Here is a 24,515-nt window from a genome sequence, read left to right on the forward strand (position 1 = left end):
AATTAGCTTATTTTTAAATAACATATAAAGAGCATATAAAAGAAGAGTAAAATATCTTCTAATAAAGGACATTAGTAGTTTTACATATGAACTAAAAATAACAAAAATACTTTATTTTTTGTGCTTTTTGTATGCATTTAAAAATAATAGCTGATTTATTTCAACAGCTTTCCGTGGAACACCCTAGATGTAAATTGATATTCTTCGTATGCAAATTTAAATTCGTTTTGCATCTTTTTAGGGATAATTTTTGTTCGTGTGTGATTTATATAAATTTTCATAAAATTATAAATAATCATATCATGATTGTGATTAAAATCTTTAAAAAAGAATCCAGAAATTTTTTATTCATTTTCTATGTTGAAAAAATGCATTACATAATAGATTTATTTTATATATATATATGTAATTGTCTGATACATATATTAAATTTATATAATAAAATCCAAGTTTTGTAATTAAAATGAGAATGTGGTGAGACATTTAATAAAGTATTGGCTGGTGGTAATCTTTAAACAAATTAGTCAAAATGGGTGAGTAAACTGCTATTTTTAACACGAGCTCTAAATCAAACACAAACAATTAATGATTTAAGTCACTGTTAATAATAAATTAGTTCAATAACACTCCATTCATACACAACAAAATGATTACCTTTTCTTTAGTGCTCCTTATTCAGTTGATTAAAAACTATTCCCTTTGAGAATTAAAAAGTCAATCACCAGCCAAGATTTATACACGTGTTCCTTTTTTATCTACTTTATTAATACATCTCACAGTTTTCTCAAGTTTAAAATCATAATGTAAAAGCAAAATTACAATATATATTAGAGACATAAATATCCATAGAATATATAATCATAGAATTATAAATCGTGGAATATAATTATAGATTTTTAATTTTTTATAAGTGAGAAAAAATCTAGATTCATAAATCTACAGAATTCTAAAACTGACAGTAGATCTGACAGAAAGAGTCAGATAATTATAACTTCTTTGATAACTTCACTCATACAAACATATTATATGTATAAAATCATCAATAGTCAATATATAATCAATTTATATAATGCAAACACATATTATTATAGCATCAAGTTAGTGTACGAATAAATTCTTCAATCAATTTGAAGCTGACTTTTAGTTATCAAAAATTTTGTTTATACACTATATTTTTCATTGTTAATATTAAAATTTTTGATAAATATTCATAAAAAGTTATATTCCTTCCCAATTACTTTAAAAAGTTAAATACTCATATTGAACGCATAATTATAAATTTTCATTTTTTCAATTTATTAACGATAATATAACAACCATAAGAAATGGCACACAAATATAAAAAATATCAACAAAAAAGAATACCCTGAATAACATTAACGAAACCGAATATAATCAAACATAAAAATGGAATACTTTAAAGTAATATGAAAACCAGAAATATCGCTATATGTAATTCAAAGTTATGTACGTGTATTTGTACATGCTATTCAGTATTTTACCCTGTAAACATATATGTATGTCAGTGTGTGTAAAAGCAGTGAAATATAAGGTTTAATATAAGGTTTTATGAATATTTATCAACTTATTAATTGTTAATATTAAAGAAATATATTAAGACGAAATTAAGCTTTCAATTGAAGATCTCATATTTTACTCGAATTATGCGGAAATAAAATTTTGCTATCCTAATTGTATTTTATGTTTGAGTTTAATTGAAGCGAAAAACTCTATTTTCAGTCGTTCATAATTCAACAATTATCTACGCATTCAAATATTTTTTAAAAACGTACTTCTAAACTTTTATACTTTTTTCATAAGTTTTTTATATCAAAAAACAATAGAAAAACTATCAACTTTGATAATTATCGAAAAACCTCAAAACAAATATAATTCAAGTTGAGCTTTTTTTGTAAAATATTATATCAAAATTTTTTAATGTGACATTATATCAATATATCACGAAATTGCACATTTGTCTTTCTTCGAATGATTACTATAAGAAATAGATTTTATGGGTTCCTCAGGTTTATTTGGCAAACATCGATTTGTAGAATAATGAGCATTTTTAGTCGATGATATACTTTGATTTTGCAACTTTACATCTGCATTTCGATTTTCTGCTGTCGTTATATTCATGCTATCCTTACTAATTTCGTTGTCTAAATTGGAAAAATTCGTTGTGTTCTCATTTTGTATCTTTTCGACATTTGATTTTGGGAGTTTTTGAATGCTCTTGATATCGTGATTTTGGATATTTGAAACATCCTGATGATGAATTTTCGGAGTATTATTAATATCTTGACTTTGTAATATTGCGACTTTTTTTGTATCCTTGGCTTTCATTTCTGAAGGCTTTTCAGCATCCTGACTTTGGATGTTAGAAACATCATTGTCATTCTGACTGTGTAATTTTGAAATGTCTACAGTTTGATCTTGTAACTTTAATAAATCTTCCATATTCTGATTTTGACTTGAAGAGTTTAAACTTCTCTTTGCAGACTTTTTTCTTACCGGGATTTCAGGCATAGTTTGTATTTTCGATATATCTTCGACATCCTGATTTTGATACAAAGGTTTCAAATTTCTTTTCGCAGACTTTTTTCTTACCGGGATTTCAGGCGGAGAAAGTTCCTCGTCAAAAAATGTGAATAAATTAGAAGTTGTCGTTGCTTTATTTTGAGAAAAATTAATTTCATTGGAAAAACATTCTTGTTTCAATCTTTTAGGAACTTCTCGAATGCAATTTTGTATTGAATTATCATTTGCAACCTTTGTATCTATAACGTGGACAGCTGCATCCATTTCTTTGTCGACAATTGCAATTTTTGCCGTGGACACATTTTCAAATATTGTATCTCTTAATTCAGGCAATGATTTTGAATTAGCTCTAATATCTTTACAAAAAAATCGTGGTATACTCTTATTTAAAATCGTATCACTTTTATGCATTATATTATGTTTTATAACTTCCCCTGTATTATTATTTAACAATAAAGAAGCAATTAACTTTGTATTATTATTTTCAAATAATAAATTTTTATATAATTCCGTATCTTTATCCAGAATATTTACTTGATTTTTTATCTCTTTGTTATTATTATCTAGAGCAGTTTTGTCTGAAAATATCGAATTTTCTTTCTTTTCTTCATTTGCTTCACTGTTTAAAATACTGTTCTCCGAATCAATATTAATTATATCCTCTTTTTTAATTGTACTATTATCTATCATGTTATTATTTAAATTCATATTAACTTCTTTTTCTTTATGTATATTATTTATGTCATTCTTCAGAATATCCTCTATTGACTTAATTTTTTCTGTTTCCTTCATATTATTTGTAATATCATTCTGATTATTTTCTGTATCTGTATGTAAAATAGTTTCTAGGTCTATAGTTGAATATGAGACATCTGTATTGTGATTCTCTAATTTAGGAATATTTGGTGACACAAGATCAACATAATCAATATCAATATCATTTGAGTGAGGTTGCAATTCGACAAGATCATCATATATTAAGTCTAAATTGTCATATAATGTTTCTCTTTTGTCATTACATATTTCATTTATCGACAAATGGGATTGAGAGGTCATGCCGTTATCTTCCGCAATCCCATTCTGCGTTTCGATTTGATCAAATTGTCGATCAATTGTGTTAATTGTTTTGTCATTTATATTCTCAATATCAATTTCCAAGTTTCGATGTTCATTTTGTTTAATAGCGATTCCAGTTGCGTTGGAAATTTTATATTTGTCACAATTATTTGAGGAACTGGTCTTATCGAAATACTGTAACATTTTCTCTGTATTTATCTTGCTGGATAATCTAGGTTTAATATCTAACTTTACCACTTCTATTTTGGATGTGTCTTCAGCTTTCTCGTTTTGTGCCGATCGACATTTCGAAACTATCTTCTTATTCTCGGTGAAATATTTGCTCATTTTTAACCGAGCACTCTCGGTCGATAATGGTCGAAGTCCATTTCCTATGATTTTGTTCCTTGCCTTTCGTTGTTGTAAGTCACGTTTCAGCTTATCAAATGCGCTGTCACAATCCGGAATATAATGCGTTTCCTGAGGAACCAATAATTTCGAGGTTTCTAAGGATAGTTCTTCAAGCTGTATCTCTTGCGTTGGAGATGGAGACGTTATTGTCACTGTTGGGTGTATCGACTTCGGTAATACGCTCGCAGCGATCATTGGTGTTACTACATGTACGTCAATTTTTTCATCAGCAACATCGCTCATGTGAATATTATTACTATCATCGATAATATTCTTATTTTCGCTATCTTTATTTTGATTAATAGCACAAATATTTTCATGTTTATGCATCCCTACTTCTTCAGATAAATTTGATTTCGAATATTCTACTAAGTCGTCTAAATGACTACTGGTAACTAAATTGTTATTTGGTATCTCAATCGTTCGATACGTCTCTGATAATGAAGAAGATAGACAATTTCTATTTCTATTCAAAGACGAAGCGACCACACCCGGCAAATCATCAACATTTAGGATAGTTTCGTTATCAGAAACCTTGAGATCCTTGCTTACTTCAGTGCAAGGTGTAGCATCCGCAAGTGTAATTTTCGCAACTTGTTCCAAATTAGTTTCATCATTTTGTGCAATATCTTCTTTCAAGTTATTTATATCTAACGATTTCTTAACTAAGTCATTTAAGTTAGAATTATTAACATTTATACTTAAATCAATAGAGTTTGAATGAAAATTTCTCGTATTAATATTGACAACATCATTTTGCAAACTATTGCTATCAACTCTGTTATTTAAACCATTTAAATCTAATTGAATGTTTTCATCCACAAAACTTTCATATTCAGAACTGCAATTTTCTTTATCCAAATGATTATTATCAGGAATATTTGTACAAAAAATTAAAGATCTGTTTAGATTTGAGATACTATCATCAGTACTAACTGATATTGGTAAAAGCGTTGAATTGGTTTCGCAAATTACACTTTCGGAAGTTTCTTGAATAACATTGAAAGATGTACCATTTTTATCGGCGGAAGTCATAGCGTCCTGATTATTTGCACTTAAAGCTAATTCACTAGAAGTTAATGCAACCTCGTTGGAAGATTCTAGAAATTCTTCGAGATTGTTTCTGTCGGATAACGATTCATTATCATTCGCATTCATGTTGGATACTGAGGGTATTGTTACTTTAGATTCGAAAGAAATGAGCGATTCTTGAGCTATAATGGGATCTACAGATCCTTGAGAATGTTTCACCTCTGTTTCCGAGCCAGTGTCAGTATCGGAGCTGCGTGGTGGCACCTTCAACCATACTTCTTGCTTTCGGAGTTCTCGAGCGCGGATGTCCTCCTCATCTTCAGTCGCAGTGCCGCTTTCATCATCTAATAGAAAAAAAATCAAGTTATATAATATATATAACATATAAGAAAATAAAATTTGAAATTAAATTATCTCTTGTAATATGATGATGTATAAACATAAACCTTACAAAACTGTACAATACAATGAGATAGATACAATATCAAGAAATGATGAGAAAATTAAAAGCTCTAAAATTATCTATCGATTTTGAATCGATTAAATACCTTCACTAGTGTATTCGTCACTAGAATCTTCATATTCGTTGCTGCCAGTATCCGATTGGCCAATTGTAGCGTGTGGATAAGAATAACGCAGTGTCCAATTTTTAGCCAACTCGAGAGTTCCTTCGGTTGTTAGTGGCTGGTCTATAGCTTCCTTAAATATTTCGTCCTCTTCATCAGAATCACTGTGTATCAAAATTAAACATTAATATTAGAATATTATAGAGCTATATAATACAAAGAATATTGCATACTAATAATGCATATATGTAACTTGCCTCATATCAGAAATTTCATCACTAGACCCCATTTCTGCAGTAGAAACACCAAAATTTCTATCTGTCCACTCGTCTTCGTCCATTTGACTATGAGCTTCCTCAGGATCTGACATTTCTGCTAGATTTTCAAATTCAATTCTCTCTGGAGTTTGACCACGATCGAGAAGATCAAGTCCAACAATGCCTTCCAACGGTGTTTTAGCCTAATATAAACATGTACATATGTTTGCTCATTAGAATATATCATTTTTAATTAGATTTAAATTTTAAATTTTTTTTTTAGAAAGTACCGTTTTTAGAACTTTTTGTATTTATAGCTTTTGATGCATTTTTGTTACATCATTATAAAATATTGTACAATATTATACCTTTTCTGGTGTTTTTGATGTAATCCCGGCATTGGGTACATTTTCTTTATTCACCAAATTAATTCTCTTCTTTTCTGCTCTAGTCTTCATCGTTCCCGATAATCCAAAGTGTTGAGTACAATAAAAGCGCCCTCCATTTTTTTCGCGATCAAACGTGTGATTTCCTATGAAAGATAAAACAAAAAAATACCACATTATTATTACCAATAATATAAAATTATTGAAACATAATAAAAATATATATGTATTATATGTTTAATACTTTTATTGCTGCATCAAGATACATCAAGTTATCAAAATATGTTTATATATTTACAAGGAACATGTAACAACTATGCTGAACCAATGTGATTCTCCTTGAAATATATTGTTAAAGTTACAAAAATTCTAATATATATATATTTTTTTTATATTACTTTGACTTAAAAGGTAAAATAATCCTTCAAAAAGCTAATGTTTATATTTGATTCTACACTTATTATCAAATTATTATTATTATCGAAACAATGAGATATATACAAAATAGTTTTAAGCAATATTTTTATGGTTTTTTTATGCAAAAAAAAACTGTGTATTTAAATTTTCCAAAAATTTAATTTTTCAAAATATTCCAATTTTCATAATTATTTTTGCAAACTTTCAAAATTTTTAAAAATCAAAAAAATGGAAAAAATCGAAAAACAATTATAAAGTACATAAAAACTATAAAAGTTCTGTCTAAAATATTTTTTTACATATTTCATCATTTCACAATAATAATTATTTAAAATCAAATATAAGTATTAGTTTTGACAAATTATTTCTAATTATCTCTCAAATCTCAAAATAGGCACGTATAAAAGAATGTTTCTATTTGTGTTTAACAACATATTTTAAGAAGGATCACATCGATTTTAAAGAATGTTACTAGTTAAAAATTTAAAATCTGTACTTTTACAGATATATGTATGTCCTTTACAATTTTTATTAACTCGAAAATTGATTAAATTCACAAATTATTTACACATTCGAATGTAAAGATTTATATTTACAAATGTCTGATATTATGGCTTCTTAATTGTAGAGTTATTTGCAGAATGCAATTTTTACTGAACAGAAATCCATATATTGATTAATTTTTAAACTTTTTCCCGTTATTCTTTCGTTTTTACATAAATGATTCTATCTATCATGAATTTTCAATGAAATAAATTTTCAATGAAATAAAAAGTAAACACAAATAACTTTCAACATATAAAAAAAATAATATTCTACAAAATATTTATAATACACTTTTCGTATTATATTTATATTACTAATATAATATTTATATTACTTTTTATAGGTCATTGCTATTTGTATGTATATATAATAGTACAAGTTTTACGATTTATACTTAAATTCTCTTTAACAAAAAGTGAATAACTAATCTTTGTTAATTTGTTACTTGCCCATCATTTTAACTGAAAATAAAACTCGAAGTTGTAAATACCATTACAGAGAATAATACACATATTAAGATTTACTATAAATATTTTATAGTTTATTTATATCAATATTCAGCAATTTCTATTGACCTTGGTATTGTTACATCAATAAAATAATTGTACAAACTCGTTCTTCTACATTTTTGTAATCGAGATATTATGAAGAAAGATACGAATATTACCTATCCTTAATGAAGTGGAGCAATATTCACATCGAAAACAACCACGGTGAAAGAATTTGCCTTCCGCGCTAAGCCTTTCCATTAAATAAACTCTTTTATTGCAAAAATGGCACATCTCTGAACTTCCTTGCACTGGTAGAACGATGGTGGCTTTAGTATTCTACACAAATAAAATTTGTATAATCTAGTATAACAATTATTAATGCCATACTTTTCAATGTAAAAAATTATTAAAACTATTAGTAAGATTTCTTAACAGTGAGTTTTGATAGAAGTTTTTATATTATTATTATCATAATAACCAATTACACATGCACACAAACACATATACATATGAACAGACAGAATGATACACACATAGAATGCATATTTTAAATTAGTAAAATATCTCATACATGATTAAGTTACAAAAAATTTTTCAAAAGAAAAGTTATATAAAAGATATCAAACGCGGGCATCTTTTGCTACTACTATTTTTTAGGTGACTAGTTTCGAAATTATTTCTATAAGTTTTTAAAATAAAAATCTATATTTTTATTGCAAAATCTTATTCTAAACGTTATTTATTTATAATTATTAATATTTATAATTTTCGTAGAGAAAATTTTTTATCTGATATTTCGGAAATATTTATCATCAATAATAATAATAATAATAATAATAATAATATATATATATATATGCACAATTTATAGCAATTATTAATAATTTTTATTTGCTCTGCATTAATTTATTATTATTTATAGATATATCTAAAAAAATATTTTCTACCTAAAAATTTTAGATATTGAATGTAATAAAATAGAAATCAAATTCTGTAATAAAAATATATAGATTTCTATTTAAAAAATAAAATTAACTAATTGATCATCAAAATTAATCATCTATGAAAAAAATATCTCAAGTTATTTCTCTTGATATCCTCAACTTTCTGTCTAAAAAAAGTTTACATAAATTTCAATATGTTTCAATTGTTTGAGATATTTTACTAATTCATTTAAAACAGATCCATTTTGTACATAATATTCATTAATCTCAGCAATTCTAATTTATAATCTGTTATAACATTTGAAACACGATATGTATATCGCATCAATCTTAGATGCTATTTTGTAAATAATTCATATTCATAAGAGAATAAATATTTTTATATAGTAAAAAAGATACATTCTTAGTATTTCTTCAAAAATACAAGTTTATTATTAATCTGCATCTTTCTTGAAAGATTTCGTAAAAGTATAATGTTTTGTAAGCTGATCAGTATATATAAAATACAAATAGATACCTATATACAAATAGATACCAAAAAATACAAATTCTAACATTGCATTGACCTTTTTCCTATAGAAATCGTAAAGATCGTATTTACCGATTTCTGCAGCTTGGGTTCCGTATCCTGACTTTTATTCGAAAATTGTTCAGCCATGGCTGAAACTTTATTGTGTCCGAGCGCGCTACCCTCTCGGATCTTCTTGCCTATATTCTTCAGGGTATTGTCTATGTCAGCGTACTTACTGTAAGTGTCTCTTTGATCGTTGCCCCGTTTCTCCATCTTGATCTGCCGAGCTAAAAACTGAATGAAACATATACACATCTAAAAAAGTGCTAGAACGTCAGTGCTATTGTGCGTTTCTTTGCCAACCTGCTCGCGACTCCACTTTGGCACTCTCTCTACGCGATCATGACGAGTGCCACGGCCCATCTTGTTCTCTTCGATTTTTTTTTCAATCTCTTTCACGTTCCAATCCGTCTTCTCGATCTTACCTACGTGCACACAAAAATATCTTATTATTGACCTAACATGGACATAACTTATTTGACTTGATACATGAATAAATAAAGTAAAATATATAAAAGTCAATTTCTTTTGATCAAAAATATTTCAAAATTATACAAATTTCTCTCATTTTCTTTCTTTTTTTGTGTAATTTTGTTACATACATATAATATTCCCCAAAAATATGGCAACGCTGAAATATCTCAAAAACTAACTATAATAAAAAATATATAAAAAGCAAAGTCTAAAAAAATCTAAAGCTTAAAAAATCTATTTAAAAATTAAAACTTTTTCCGGAAAATTTTATTTATATCACTTTAGAAATGTTTCGACATCAGCTATAAAAATATGCAATAAAAAACAAGAGTTTAATTTAACTTGGCCTTTATTTAACCTTGAAAATTTTATCCAAAGTCAAGCTGTTATCACTTTAAAGTAAATTTTTTAAGTCCTACAAATTGCTTCATATTTTTTATTATAATTGGTTGTTTTCGAGATATTTCAACATTATCGAATTTTAACTAAGAATCTTATATAATTAGGTGCAAAAAACTTCATTAAAATTAGATAAATAAAATATTTAAAAAATATGTACAAACCGATGGCACGTAAGAGATCTTTAGGTTTTTTCTCTGAAGATGTTGCCCCTTTTAATTTATCTTCAAAATCTTTTATTCTTCCCGAAAATTCTTCGTCCACATTACCTCTTTCGTAACCGATGTGTATCTTAGGTTGTCTGTCCTAGGAATAATTGATAAATTAATAATCTTTTACAAGCAAACAAAGATCACAGGAAATATCATAAATAATGCAAAGCAAGTACTGTCAATATTTCATGAAGGGCAATTTTAATATAAATATATACAAGATATTTCAGAAAGTCCATATAAAATAATTAAGTATATTTTCTAATAAATTAAAAAACAAAATAATTAAGTAATATTTTCTAATAAATTAAAAAATTAGGTCTTTTTCATTAAATTTTTTTTTATTACCAAAACTTGGATTATCAAATGCTTGGAAATTAAAAAAAATTTTCTGAAGAATTAAGTAAAATAAATTTTAACAGAACTAATAGATAATATTAACTTGAACAAATTAAACCCATTTTAATTTTAAGGTTCAATATAAATAAGATATTTAATAAAATTTAAAAAAAAAATTGTAAGCAAAATAGAAATTAATATTTTGCGCAAAAAAATATAAATTTACCATACATTTTTTCTGGTTGATTTATGCCATTTAGATGTAAAATATATTAAAAACTATAAGTCTATATGTATGTATATATGTACTTTGGAAAAATATCAACTTAACATCAAAGATGTAAAAAAAAGCGTCAAGTATATTTTTCTTTCTACTTAAAATAATTTTTTACAAAAATGGAATTTGTTCAGCCAAAACAATAGCTGTTTACAAAAATAAAATAACACAGGCATATTTAGTACGCCCGTTTCCTGGATAATATAATTTATAGACAATCATGTATATATTAATTTCCAAACATATTATTAATCCACGAAAAATTTGTTGAGATTGAACGATGATAATGATGATAATGATTTCTTGAATAGAAATTTTTACATTAAAAATTTCTATCATATTACTCCTGTTCATAGAATACATAGAACAACACTTTCCTTATATAATTAGAACCCAAACTATCGATAACTATTACTAATTGTAAGAACTTGATCAGTTCAGTTTTATCTAAGATTCGATAATCTTATGGTAAAATAGTCGCAATATTGAATAGTTCGCCTTGCTGTTACTGCGAGACATCATTGTGTTTCTTGATTATAATTTGTTAGTAGTGAGATGAATTTATTAATGTGTCATAAGATTATTAGAGATTATCCAAATATAAAAAAATGTAATTATGTTATCAAGTTTTAAAAAAATTAAGTTCCTCAGAAATAAAATCTTATATGAAACAAATCTATTCTACATTTTTGACTAATTTTTTTGTTCGTGTAATATTATTACATCGTTGGTATCATAAGTTACAGAATACTTATATAGAATTTCTAAAACTATTTAATTATTTTAATAATAAAATTTAATAACATAAAAAAAATGTAACAGTTGTATTCAAACAATTTAAGTATACTGGGGACATGCATGTAATATACAGAATGTCTCCAATTTAAACATCAAAACTTCGAGAGTGTATAAGAGACCGAAACTAAACCAAGAGACCTAAACTAAGACAAAAAGTTCTTTAGAGATTTACTCGTTTTTGCTTCGTTTGAAAGAAAATTGTAAAAAAGAAACAAAAAATTTTTACCAAAAAACTTAAAACAACACTAAAATTATTAGGTTTATTAAAAAGTACTACAAAATAAAAGGTGTAAGACATGGAATTAAAAAAAAAGTGAGTTAAAATCTTCTTGAGGTAAAATTAGAAATAAAATTTTGGGTTGTCGCGTAATTACTTACAATCCTCTAATTTTATCTCAGGAGTATTTTAATTCACTCTCTTTTCTTAATTTCATGCTTTGCAGCTTTTGTTTCATGATATTTTTCGAAGCCTAATAATTTTAATATTGTTTTAAGTTTTCTGATAAAATTTTTTTTTCTTTTTTGCGATTTTCTTCAAAACAAAGCAAAAACAAATCTTCAAAAAACTTTTTCTTAGTTTATCGGTCCCTATACGATCCTGAAATTTTGATGTTTAAATTTGGGATACTCTGTATACATTGAATTAGTGACATTAATTAAATTAGACATGTAATCTATTATTTTAAAAGCATAATCAATCATAGATTTCGTAATTATTTAAAAATTAGATGCATTTTTATCTTAAACTCTAATTCTTTAAACTCAAAAATGAAACTAATGCAATTTAAATTTAAATTAATGTCTGTTAAACTGAAATGAAAAAGAAGAAAATAACTTCTTTATTTATATTTATACATATGTATATGTACATGTATAAATTTTTTTTCTTTATTTCAGTATTTTTTTCTTTCCGCATAAATATTGGATCTTATAAGTGCGATAATAACGAAATACGACTGTGAATAAAATAATTCTTCATACAAAATTGAGTTCAAAATATCTAGGCCTTATTACTTAAAATATTTTATTAAGCTCCATATTATAATCAAAACTAATTAATGACATACACAATTTATTTTTTCAAACAATTAATTTAATTTAATTATTTTAATTTAATTAAGTTAATAGCCATTTTGTAATAGCCATTTAATAATAGCCATATAGTTAATAATAGCCACTCTATCATGCCAAGCATCTTTTAGAAACAATAACTCTGTTATCTGTAGCATTGAAAGATACAGATTTCAGATTGATGAATAGAAAAAAACATTCATCTGCACTCATGATCAGTCTGGCTTACTGGGTAGAGTATTTTCTGTTCTAGATCTTTTACTCTGTCCTTGAAATCTGGTGCAGTTTGACGGTATAAGAAAATCGAATAATCCTCAAACGGCCCATCTTTTTCGTGTTTTGCATTGGCTTGTAACATTTGCATGCTTTTGTAGAATTGTTGCGTCGCCATCTTGCGCAAATATTGCCGTCTCTTCATGCGCTCAGTTCGATGCTTTTCGATCTCATCGAGTCTTTTCTGTCTCTCATCCTTTATTGCGAATTTAGAATTATCATTAGCCATAAATTGACCAACAATTGTAAATCAAAAATACTAATATTTTTTTATGCCAATAATTTTTTTTTATAGCAAAGTACACTATTATATTTCGAATTAAACTATTATAAGACAGCATAAAGCAAAGACGAAAGAATTCATGATTTCTTAAACCATTTAAGGACCCAGTCTACTTTAGTGTTGAAAAAAAATCGATTTTTTAAACATTTTCTACGTGTAGTGGCTTTTTTCATTAATTGAAAAAAAGCAAAATATCCTAAATTTAAAAATATTGATGCGTTATTTAAACATCAATAAAAACATGTGTAAAACGATAAGATCAATTTCTAATATTCCTCTAGAAACAAAAAATCCTAAGAATTATGAATTTTTTATACTGCTAGAGTAGTCTGGGCTCTTAAAGAACAAAATTTTTCATACAGAATGCAAGATTAAAAAAACAGAAAATTATAAGAATATAAACATAAAAAAAAAAATTAAATGGAAAATAATATAAATAAAATCAACTTATAAAATATTTCGTAATTTATTGTAAATAAATATATTTTTATTGTATTTTTATTGTAAAATATTGCTAGCTTAATTGTAAATTTGATATCTAATAATCAATTATAATATTACTGTATTTAGTATTCTGCCAGCAATTTACACATATATCGACAATAGATAGATTGCAATAATTTTTTTGTGATCTCTCTTCTAATTGTAAGAGACAAGTTAAGAAATTGTGATAACAATTATGTGAAAATGTATACATAAGATTGTATAAAAAATGACATAACTAACAGTCTGCATTTGTTCCCTCCTATGCTGGATAATGCGCATTCAGTATGTCTATTTTCTTCCGTAGTACGATAAAGAAAAATCCAACAAATGCGATTAATAATGATATGAATATCCTGCGCCATCTAACAGCTCCGATTTTCGGCCATTGTGACTATATAAGATTCAAGTATTTTAATTATTTGAGAAATATATTTATTACACGTGTATATAATTATTACCCGTGTAGTTTTTTAATAAAAAAAAATTCTTTTTTAAATTTATATTTTCATTATTTTATTATATTCTTGCAAAATATCCTTAAAATAACCCGAGAAAAAATGAACTTATGTAATTATGTAATATCATATATAGCTGAATATGATCTTGTGTCCATTTTTTTGTATTTATGTAAAAGAATATACATATTATCTTTAGAGAAACAAATTGTATTTTTGCAATAAAAATTAAAGTATTATTAATAAAATATGTTCATATATTACAAAATTTTATTTACAAAATTTTATTTTCTTTGAAAAATTTGATTGTTACTTGCAAGATAAATATTGATATGATTAAATGTAAATTAAAAGTAGATTAAGAAAATCTCTCAAATAACAAGCAATTTACTATATATAATTAAACTGCAACACAACATGCAACTTTCTTCTCCCCTCCATTATCAAAAAAATATTTGAAAATATGCAAGAATTAAAGTGATTTATACTGCATAATTTCTTCTATATATATATTCTATATATATACATTAAATATTCATAACGTTTCAGATTGATCGTAATTTAGATTTTTAGAAAAATATTCTGTAATCTGATTATGCGTATAAAAACTTTCACAATATATATTTTATTTTTATATCATATATTTTTCAATATTTCTTATATCCCTATTTTATCCAATTAAAACAAGTGCAATAATGATACTATATGCTTTTAAACAACTTGTAATAAAGCATATGAAGAAGATAAATAGTGTAAAAAAATATATGCTAAATCAAAATATCATTAATGCATTCGTTTATCTTATTGTTCGATAGAGCCATTGCTTGTTGTAAACTGCAAAAAAAAAACAAAATTTATTTCACTTACCATTGTCGCACTCATTTTCTCGGTACTGCGTCTCTTTCGAGAACGCCGACTAGTTGTGTTGTCCTTTTTATCCATGTGAGACTGTATATTTTCATTAGCGTACCGCGAGCGCGAGTGCCTCTTCATAGACTTTTCCTCGGGTGTTAATTGTTTCAGTTGTTTTGGATGTGCGCTGCATTCTTCTGTTTCTGCTTCCTATTATAATATAAATATTACTTAAATTCGTGATTATATATATCTTATACAAGTATTTTTTTGAAATTTTTTGAGAAAAATAGTAATAATTTTAGTGCGCATTAACAAAAAAAAAATGTAATTTCAAACAAAGATAGAGATTACAAATTTGTAATTAAGAACATTTAATGAATTATTGTTACATTCTCATAAACTCATATGTTAACAATGAAATGATTGAGACTGGAAATATTGAATCTTCCTGATCTCTTTTTCTATTTATATCTTTATACTATAATTTGAGAGCAGATTATCATGTTTTAAAATTTGTAGAAAAATTTTTTAAAATTTCTAGAGAATAGACATTCTTTATCTTTAGTTACTTACTAATTTTGGATGCTTGATGTACGGAATATCGCCTTTGAAAGCTTCATATATTTGTGTTAAATAAGAAAACATAGTAAGTGTATCAGGAACATCACATTGAGCCATTTCTTCTCCTGTCATTATCTGTAAGTATTATAATAATTTAATTATATAAATATTTTTAATTCTTTTTATAAATAACCAAAAAAATATTATACAGATAATTTCTAAATAATATCAAACAGTAATTTATATTAATGTTGTCATTATAATCCCGATAGTTTAATTTATATAATTCAATAATTGTGATTACTATCTGAAATAAAAATATTTATCAATAGCTAATTTGTAAATGATGTACCTTATATATTTCCTGTATTTATTATTCTTTAAAATTCTTTATCGTTTAAAAATCATAGGATATATTAAATAATTTATAATTCAGAATATATAATTGAAAATATATATAAAATAAAGAAAAAATATATACACATAATTGATATTGGAGCAAACAGATAAAAAAATGTAGTATGCTTACCGGCGATATATTCAATTCCTTTTCCAATGTATCGAAGGCGAGTTGATTGTTCTTCACTACATCTTCCGCGTTTAAGCTATAAAAATTTATTAGATCTGGACGGTATCTATGAATAATTGCACAAATGGCTAAACCGTCTTTGAAGGAGGCACCCATATCTTCAATGTGAATTTTATCATACAATGCAACTTGCTTTTGTAGCCAACGAAGCAATGTGTCTGGATGAATCTGAGCCTCTACTCTTAGATCTATATAAAAAAATATTTTATCTCTCTTTATACTCACATTCAAAAAATAATTAAAATATATTATTTTTTATCCATGATATTGTTGTGTACGTGATTTATATATAAAAATTAACATTCCTATATACATATATATATATATATATATATATATATATATATATATATATATATATATATTGGAAATTTCCATAATATTAAATTTTTAAATATAATACAAAGTTTGATAGAAAATATAGAAAAACAACATATGAAATTGAAATTATTATTGTATACTTATAAAAAAAAACTGATATTAAAATTATATCTATCTTATTTAATATTTAAAACAAGTTGATAAACATTGTATATTTTTACTTTATTTTTTTTACCATTATTTATCTAACACCCATTATTTATCTAATTACTTGTACCATTATTTATCTAACAATTTCAAGATTTTATTTGCATTAAACTTTCTTGTACTTTTAATTAAATTTTTCATTTTTTATTATATTTATAATCAATGCACGAGAAAACATATTCTCTTGTACAAATTAAGAATTGATACATATAACTTGCTAGATCAAAAATTAGAAAAGTTGACAAAGTTGACAAAATTGAAAAAGTTGACCCTCCTATGATAGTGTGAGTTATATTTTTAAATATGTAATAAGATTTTCCCATTCTTTTGGTTAATTTCTTTTAGAATATTATATTAAACTCATGATATATACATAAAACAAAGCATTAGCATTTAAAATTATGTAAATCACTTGGAAGCTTCATCAAGAATGACAGAGTTTAATCTTTTAAGATAATTACAATACAAGAATCTTATACAACTTAAGCTTACCGCGTCGTCTTCGTTTCTTTGGAATATCGATCTCAGATTGAACCACAGGTTGTTTGATGCTTTCTGGATCATCTGTATCAAGAAGACTGCGCACTTGTATCGGGATCACGGAACGTATATTCAGATTCGGATACCTGAAAAAATAAAATAAATAAATTAATTAATTTCATTATTATTACATGTTATATTTGGCATAAGACAAAGAAAAAAAAACTTGTTCAAAATATTTTAAAAAATTTATATTATTTCTCTCTATTACAATAATACTCTAAAACTCGCTCGATAATCATCTGAAAATATGCTACTTTCTCCATCTACTAGCTATTTAATATCTAATTGACTTATTGTATGGATCCAATAGAATTATAATTGATACCTTACCTAGTGTGAGGATCAAGGGTGTACGCGGCGTAATCCCTATTCAAATTCTCCGGTGTCGTCTGTCCTAACAATCTGTATATTGATTCGCGCTCAGCGATTACTTCCAATGGTGAAAATGAAGCGCCCCAACCCTTGATTGCCCAACCAGCATCCAGAGAGCTCAAGAATCCTCTTGCGCAACCAGAGCCAGTAGGCCAAAATGGCTACAATCATTGCTTTAGTTTTTCATTGAAAACCAAATAAAATAAGAAACACTGAAGTGTATAGAAAAATAAATGGAAATGTACTAAAAAAGTAAAAAAATATCAGAAAGCATTACAAAAATTCATGGAATATATTAAAAATAATTTAAAATAAAAGATATTCAATAGAATTTTGTATAATTCTACAGATATTGTTTTCATATAAAAATTTTTTAAAATAATAAACTTATATATAAAATATTTTTATTTTTTATATAAACATTATTATAGTATTTTATATATGTACAATATTATATAGGATATCCAAAACTCATGAACTTAACTTAAATGATACATCTATGAACTCAAATAAAAACAAAAAATTTAATATCAAAATGTCAAAACTGGAAACTTAATTTTTAAATAAGAAACCTTGAGAGACCAATCAAATGATGCAACTTATTTATTATTATTTCTCTTAATAAAATCATAATGTTTTGAAATTCTTGTTTTTAACAACTGATTTTTTTGGTTTTTTTTTTTATTATGTATACACATTCTTATTTTTTTTTAATTTTCCCTATGGATGTATAAAATTTATGTTAAAAAAATTAATTTAAATTTACATAAAGAACGAATTTTAAGAAAATTTTGTGAACGATCGTGAGAATATATATTATTTACCTCCAAAAGGCTGTCGCCTACAAGGATCATAAGTAAATTGTGTCCATGACGCTTCAATACACGACTCGCATTTTCTGCTGCATACATTGAAGTAAAGTCAAACATGGCTACGTCCGGTTGGCCATAATGATTCACCGCAAATTCCATGTTCATCATTTGATATTCCGTCGAGAATTCCGCCGCTTCCCGCGCATACAGCATTAATGCCTCACGATCTACGTTCTCTTTCGCGAGTAATTTTGCAGTATCAGCATGATCCTAAAAATCGATAACAATTAAATTTAATTGTTGAGAGACAAATGAAGTATAGCTTTATAATAGCTTATTCTCTATTGTTCAAATAAATATTAAAAGATTGTTATTTTTATATTATCTGTTGTTTATATCAGTTATACATTCACTTGTAGTTTAATTATTATTTGAGATTATTTTAATTATAATTTCATAATATTCTATTATGAAAGACATGATGAATATTATAATTGTTTACTGATACACAATTGAGCAAAATAAGTAGTAAAAAAAATTAGATTTACATTAATGAATCAACTTGCATCAATTGCATTATAGCATGTGGTAATATATCACGATATTTTAAATAATGTACAACATTTTATAAGACTTTTATCATAAAAATGTATACAAATCAACAATCATCATTTCAAACATATTTTTTAATATAATAATTTTAATACAAAAAAAAATTATAACAAATTGTTAAAAGAAAGATAATATAAGTTGCTGATATTTATTTGCAATATCAAATCCATGAATCTCAAAATGTATTTTGAAATGAGATTTTACATAGCTGATTCGTTTTTTCTTAAGTAAAAAAATGTTTTACAAATATGATTTTGCAACGATTACCAAAATATAATTTTAAAATTCATAAAAGACAAAATTAATGAAAAAGTACATTCTTTGGGATATCATTATTAAAAACAGAAAAAAATCAAATATTAAAAAAACAAAATCTAAAAGCTCAATAAATTGTTTAAAATAATATATAATACATAATATATAAAATTATATATATAAAATATACTTTTAATTCTGAATCTATAAAATATTATTTACGATCTACATATATCATCAAAATTTTATTACCTGCAGAATAACTCCTTTGTCGATTAAACTATGTTTCTTAGCAGTCATAACGAAATAATGTGTGTCGTCTTTATAATATACGATATTTTCCAAGTCGATTCCCGTATCTTGATATAATTCTTTAAAAAACTTTTGATTAAAAATAAAGGCAACACCACTGATCTCTTCAACTCGAGCTTCTGCCTCGGTTCGCTTATTTATGAAATTCGCAGTGATTGCAATGGCTAATTTTCCTCGAAATTCTTTTCGTTTAAAACCTTCTAAAGTATTTCTTTTGCCATCAGCTCCGATTAGCACGTCAAACTCATATTGAGAGACAGGATGATCCACTGGTAACGTTTTTGCTCCCCAACCAATTTCTAAAAAAAAATCATATATATTAATGTTTATTCAAATTTTTTATTACTTTCAAGATAAAATTTATTAAAAATAAATATAAAAAATATAGAACAGGATCTTTTTTTTTATTAAATGCATCATATATATAAATTATTCTTCTCTCTTTTTATATATTATTAATAAATATATTTTTGTATATATATATATATATATATATATATATATATATATATATATATGTCTGTTTATTAAATGTATCAAATACTATTTAAAAATTTCAGAATATATTCCAATACATGAAATAATATCAGTAATTGACTGATTATTAAATCAGTCCATTCACAAATAATTTTGAGATAAATTAGTTCTAATTTAAATAAAATTAAATGCTAATTAACTAATAAAGCTCGGAATTAGGTATTCAAATTATTTTTTCTTTTTTTTTTATTGGTGTAATTTATAAATCTTTTTCATATGATAGTCAGGTTAATGTTAAATCAGCTTCTCTAATATAAATTTAATTTTCTGTCAAACGGTTTGAGCACTTAATTCCGGATTTCAACACTTAATTAGCATCTAATTTTGAGATAAATTAGAACTAATTTAGTGCTAATAGTGAAAGGACTAACTTGAAGGTCCGAATAATTACACTTATACGAAAACGTTATTAATTGTAAATAGATAGATCGTAATCATAGCACTGCTAATTGTTTCTAGATATAGCAGAATTATGAGTCATATCAATCTTTAAATGGAAAAATTATAAAATACACGAGAAATGATATCTTATAATAAAAAAGCTGATAAAAAAATCGATAAACTTTTTCATATATTTTTTTAGATATCTACTTAAAAATCTTAGGAAAAACTCACTGAAAATTTTTAACTATTCGCATTATTGATTTATTCAATTATCAAAAATTGTTCAATCGCGTCATTCAAGAATTTCGATTTTTTTTCACATTTCAATAACTATTACAAACAATTACATTGAAATAATTGCCATTTTACTTAGTTATTGTACATTGTAATTGCACCTAAAAGTAATTTCAATATTCTATAGTTAATCATTACTTACTGCCGTCCTCTTGATTTTCAGGTGGTTCAATCAAGGAATCAAAGCTTACGCTTTCATGGAACTCGACGCCGAGAATCAGAGCAACCTTAAGTAAAATACATTGCAATTGCCGAATGCTTATATGATCGATGGAACCCGCACAAAATTTTCCAAAGAACTTTTTCGCTCCTAAACTTCGTAGATCCTGGATAACAAAAGGCCACAAATGCAAAACGTTGTTCCTAGACATCCGGTCCCTTTTCTCTATTACCACGACTTTGGCTCCCAACAACTGTGCCTCTATGGCTGTGCGTAAGCCACATGGGCCTCCGCCGATTATCAAAACCTAGAGATAAACAAAGAAGAAATATTTTTGAGACAAATGCTTTTTAATATAATATTATATTGATTGAATAAAATTATATATATATATATATATATATATATATATATATATATATATATATAATCAATATAAAACACAATAAGACGTTCGTCCGGAACTTTTATTATATATAAATGTTTATATTTTTTATCATTTAAATCTTCTATTATTCAAATAAAAAATCTTCTTGTAAAAAAGATAATTCTATCAAATATTGCTAATAGGAGAGAGAGAAAGAACTTTTCAAAATTATATTTTACTTTTGAAATGTTTCTCGTAAAGAGAAAATAATTTAGAAAGTGAAAATTAATAAATAAACTCACTCTTGTGTTCGGGCATGCTTTACTACGATTATAACATTTGTGATTAGCCCGTTGATCAAACTTCTTCCATAGCGCTTGTGCCTTCCATGATCGTAGCTTCGCCTTCAATTTTGGATAAAACTGATTAATGTTGTTCGGTCGAACTTTTAGCAATTCGCACAATTGTCTGTAGTGGCCAAGAATAGATTTCAACGTAGTGGCATTGCAAAACTGATCAAACACCTCGCTGGCCAACGCCACTTCCGGTGAGTTGACCACCTGTTTCTTATTGACTGGATCCATCGTCTTTGGCTTTCAGTTTCGTGATAGTTCATTAGTTCTTCATTACCTGTAAAAAAAAACTTTGTTTATTTTTTATTTAACTTTTTATAACTTAAGTGTATACAGTGTGTGTATATAAATATAAAATTATAATACAATATAAATTATAAAAAGTGTAAAATGTATAATTTTTGTGTCTTGAGCAACAGAAGAAGTTCATCAATTGAATAAACAATTACTAAGAGAAAATAAGAATACATTTTTCGACAATTAGAATTGGACAATCTCCACAATTAATACATCACTTAATTAAAAAAATTGCATTATTGAATATATGTAGACCAACTGAAGCATCTATTGTGTGCTAATGGCATGTATATTCGTGGATAATAAGTACATAATCATTTCCAGTCGCAAAATTAATTAAAAAAATTGCTTTACATTTCAAAATTAGCATACTCTTCATTCTCAAGATTTCAATATAATACAATTAATAGAGTTCTAGCAATAAAGCGCAAAAAAAAAGAACTTCACTTTTCAAAAATATTCGCCTCATTTTTATGCACATTATTATTGTATATGTCATAAAAAAAAAATTTATTTATTGACAAAAAAAAAAGAAAAAAAGCGAAATAAAGAAAAATCGAGAGAAAACAGCGGAACTTACAATTTTTCATCTTGCACTTAAACGCGAATTAATCCGCTCCATTATAATTCTATTAACTCTCACTTATTATCGCGGTCTTAGCGAGCAACTGCAATATGTACTTAGCATTGAAGTTGCCGATAGCCCCCGCGTTCTTCTTCAGTTCGTTGAACTTACGGTCTGATAACTTTGTAGCCCGTCTCATGAATTTGCTCTCACATTTCGCCGAGAAAAAAGTGGAAATGCGAAAACTTTTGCAGTGGATTTTCGGAAGAAATAAGTAAGGCTATTACACTTTTGACAATTTCGAAATTAACTACAAATCTTCGAATTTCTTCGAAGCTTCAAAGTTAACTTCGAACTTCCAAGCTTCGAAGCTTTGAAGAATATATTCGTGCGAATGGTGAATTAATGCAGGAAACGCTTAAAATATTTTAAATAAGAGGAATTAATTAATAAATGTGCTCAAAAAATATGTAATAATTTAATATTTGATGATTTAATTAATGAAAATATTTTAATGATTTAATTATTGGAACATTAGAAATTTTATTCGAATTTTATCATATAATTTCATAAATATGTACCTGGATACTAATCGCGATACTATTATTATTATATCAAATAAAAAATGTATAATTTTGTTTCTTCAAAACTTCGAAAATTGAAGTTTCAAAAGTTCAAAGCTTCAAAGATTGAAGTATCGAACTTTCAAAAATTCAAAGCTTCGGAGATTGAAGTATCAAAGTTTTGATTGTTTGAAGCTTCAAAAATTCAAAAATTTTAATGCCAAAGCTTCGAATCTTTGAAGCTTCGAATGTCTGTCTTTAAAAAAAAAAAAAAAATTTGATTGTTTGAAGCTTCAAAAATTCGAAAATTTTAATGCCAAAGCTTCGAATCTTTGAAGCTTCGAATGTCGAAGTCTTCAAAAAAAAAAAAAAATTATCAGTTCTAGAAATAAGCTCATCAATACCTGCTTAAATTCTGAACTCGATTTTTTTTTATATTCGCGTGGTGAGATGGAATGTGAAAGAAAAAAAAGGACGAGAAAGAAAAAATAAAGAAACAAGGATATATCCGGAAAACTAGATTTTGTGGAATTTATTTCCTTCTGCTAAGATCTATAAAAGCATATTTGAAACACTCTATATATAATGTTGTATAAATAATGTTATATAAATATTGTATAAATTACATTTATAATTTATAACAAAAGTAAATTATTATAAAAATTTAGTATATATATAAATTTAATATTTAGTTTTATTATTATAAATTATTATAATAATTAGTGTTCATAATAATTTAATTTCGCAAATATACCAACTAAATTAATATAGAGTTAAAACAAGAAAACATTTTAAAAAATTATGACATTTTAAAATTTAATTTAGATCATTGATATGTTCGATAGTGATGGGAGGTTGAATAAAATTGAAAAAATACGTATATAGATATTTTATTATATCAAAGGATTTGATTATTTTTATCAATTTTCTTTTTGAAGATATAATGCGTAATGAAATGAGAACTTCTTGACGATGCATTTAGAAAAAAGAGCGATGTAAGACAAAGGCAAATAATTAACTGTTGACAATAAAAATACTTTGTATCATGTGTCATGAGAAAATAGCATGTGATAAAATATATCCTTGTTGTCAATACGTAGTTTGAGAGTGAATCAACTAATTTGTGACTATGACATCAAATATATCTACTCTACTGTATCATCGCCCAATATATCACTATTAGAGATCAAAACCTGCTATCTCAGATATTCGAAATTTTCAGTGCTTTATTAATTTATTATCTCATTTCTCCTATAATTCCAAAACTACTA

At 25.8% G+C, this 24,515-nt stretch overlaps 2 protein-coding genes across 8 annotated transcripts in view; one reads left to right on the forward strand and one right to left on the reverse strand.

Moving 5' to 3' along the window:
* LOC126851779 (cytochrome P450 4C1-like) overlaps positions 1-24,515 on the forward strand; it is a 421,874-nt gene that overhangs the window by 242,001 nt on the left and 155,358 nt on the right. The gene's annotated exons all lie outside the window — the stretch shown is intronic.
* LOC126851766 (F-actin-monooxygenase Mical) overlaps positions 1-24,515 on the reverse strand; it is a 42,268-nt gene that overhangs the window by 14,559 nt on the left and 3,194 nt on the right. For 4 of the 7 annotated variants that reach the window (XR_007687730.1, XM_050596063.1, XM_050596064.1 and 1 more), the window contains exons 2-19: positions 21,769-22,096; positions 21,082-21,406; positions 19,665-20,023; positions 18,558-18,815; positions 17,692-17,894; positions 17,311-17,444; positions 16,231-16,478; positions 15,714-15,836; positions 15,153-15,347; positions 13,018-13,257; positions 10,256-10,397; positions 9,522-9,643; positions 9,249-9,473; positions 7,880-8,039; positions 6,232-6,395; positions 5,864-6,066; positions 5,589-5,770; positions 5,260-5,384 (exon numbers count right to left, since the gene is read on the reverse strand). Coding sequence is in view for 6 of the 7 variants with exons in the window: in XM_050596063.1 (XP_050452020.1) it covers positions 5,260-5,384; positions 5,589-5,770; positions 5,864-6,066; positions 6,232-6,395; positions 7,880-8,039; positions 9,249-9,473; positions 9,522-9,643; positions 10,256-10,397; positions 13,018-13,257; positions 15,153-15,347; positions 15,714-15,836; positions 16,231-16,478; positions 17,311-17,444; positions 17,692-17,894; positions 18,558-18,815; positions 19,665-20,023; positions 21,082-21,406; positions 21,769-22,050 (3,690 nt within the window). In the remaining variant the exon portion in view is untranslated. The remainder of the gene's footprint in view (positions 1-5,259; positions 5,385-5,588; positions 5,771-5,863; positions 6,067-6,231; positions 6,396-7,879; positions 8,040-9,248; positions 9,474-9,521; positions 9,644-10,255; positions 10,398-13,017; positions 13,258-15,152; positions 15,348-15,713; positions 15,837-16,230; positions 16,479-17,310; positions 17,445-17,691; positions 17,895-18,557; positions 18,816-19,664; positions 20,024-21,081; positions 21,407-21,768; positions 22,097-24,515) is intronic. The other 3 variants (XM_050596066.1, XM_050596065.1, XM_050596067.1) reach the window with 2 other exon arrangements.

The sequence above is a fragment of the Cataglyphis hispanica genome, chromosome 8 (assembly GCF_021464435.1).
Source record: "Cataglyphis hispanica isolate Lineage 1 chromosome 8, ULB_Chis1_1.0, whole genome shotgun sequence".
Taxonomy (NCBI): Eukaryota; Metazoa; Arthropoda; class Insecta; order Hymenoptera; family Formicidae; genus Cataglyphis; species Cataglyphis hispanica.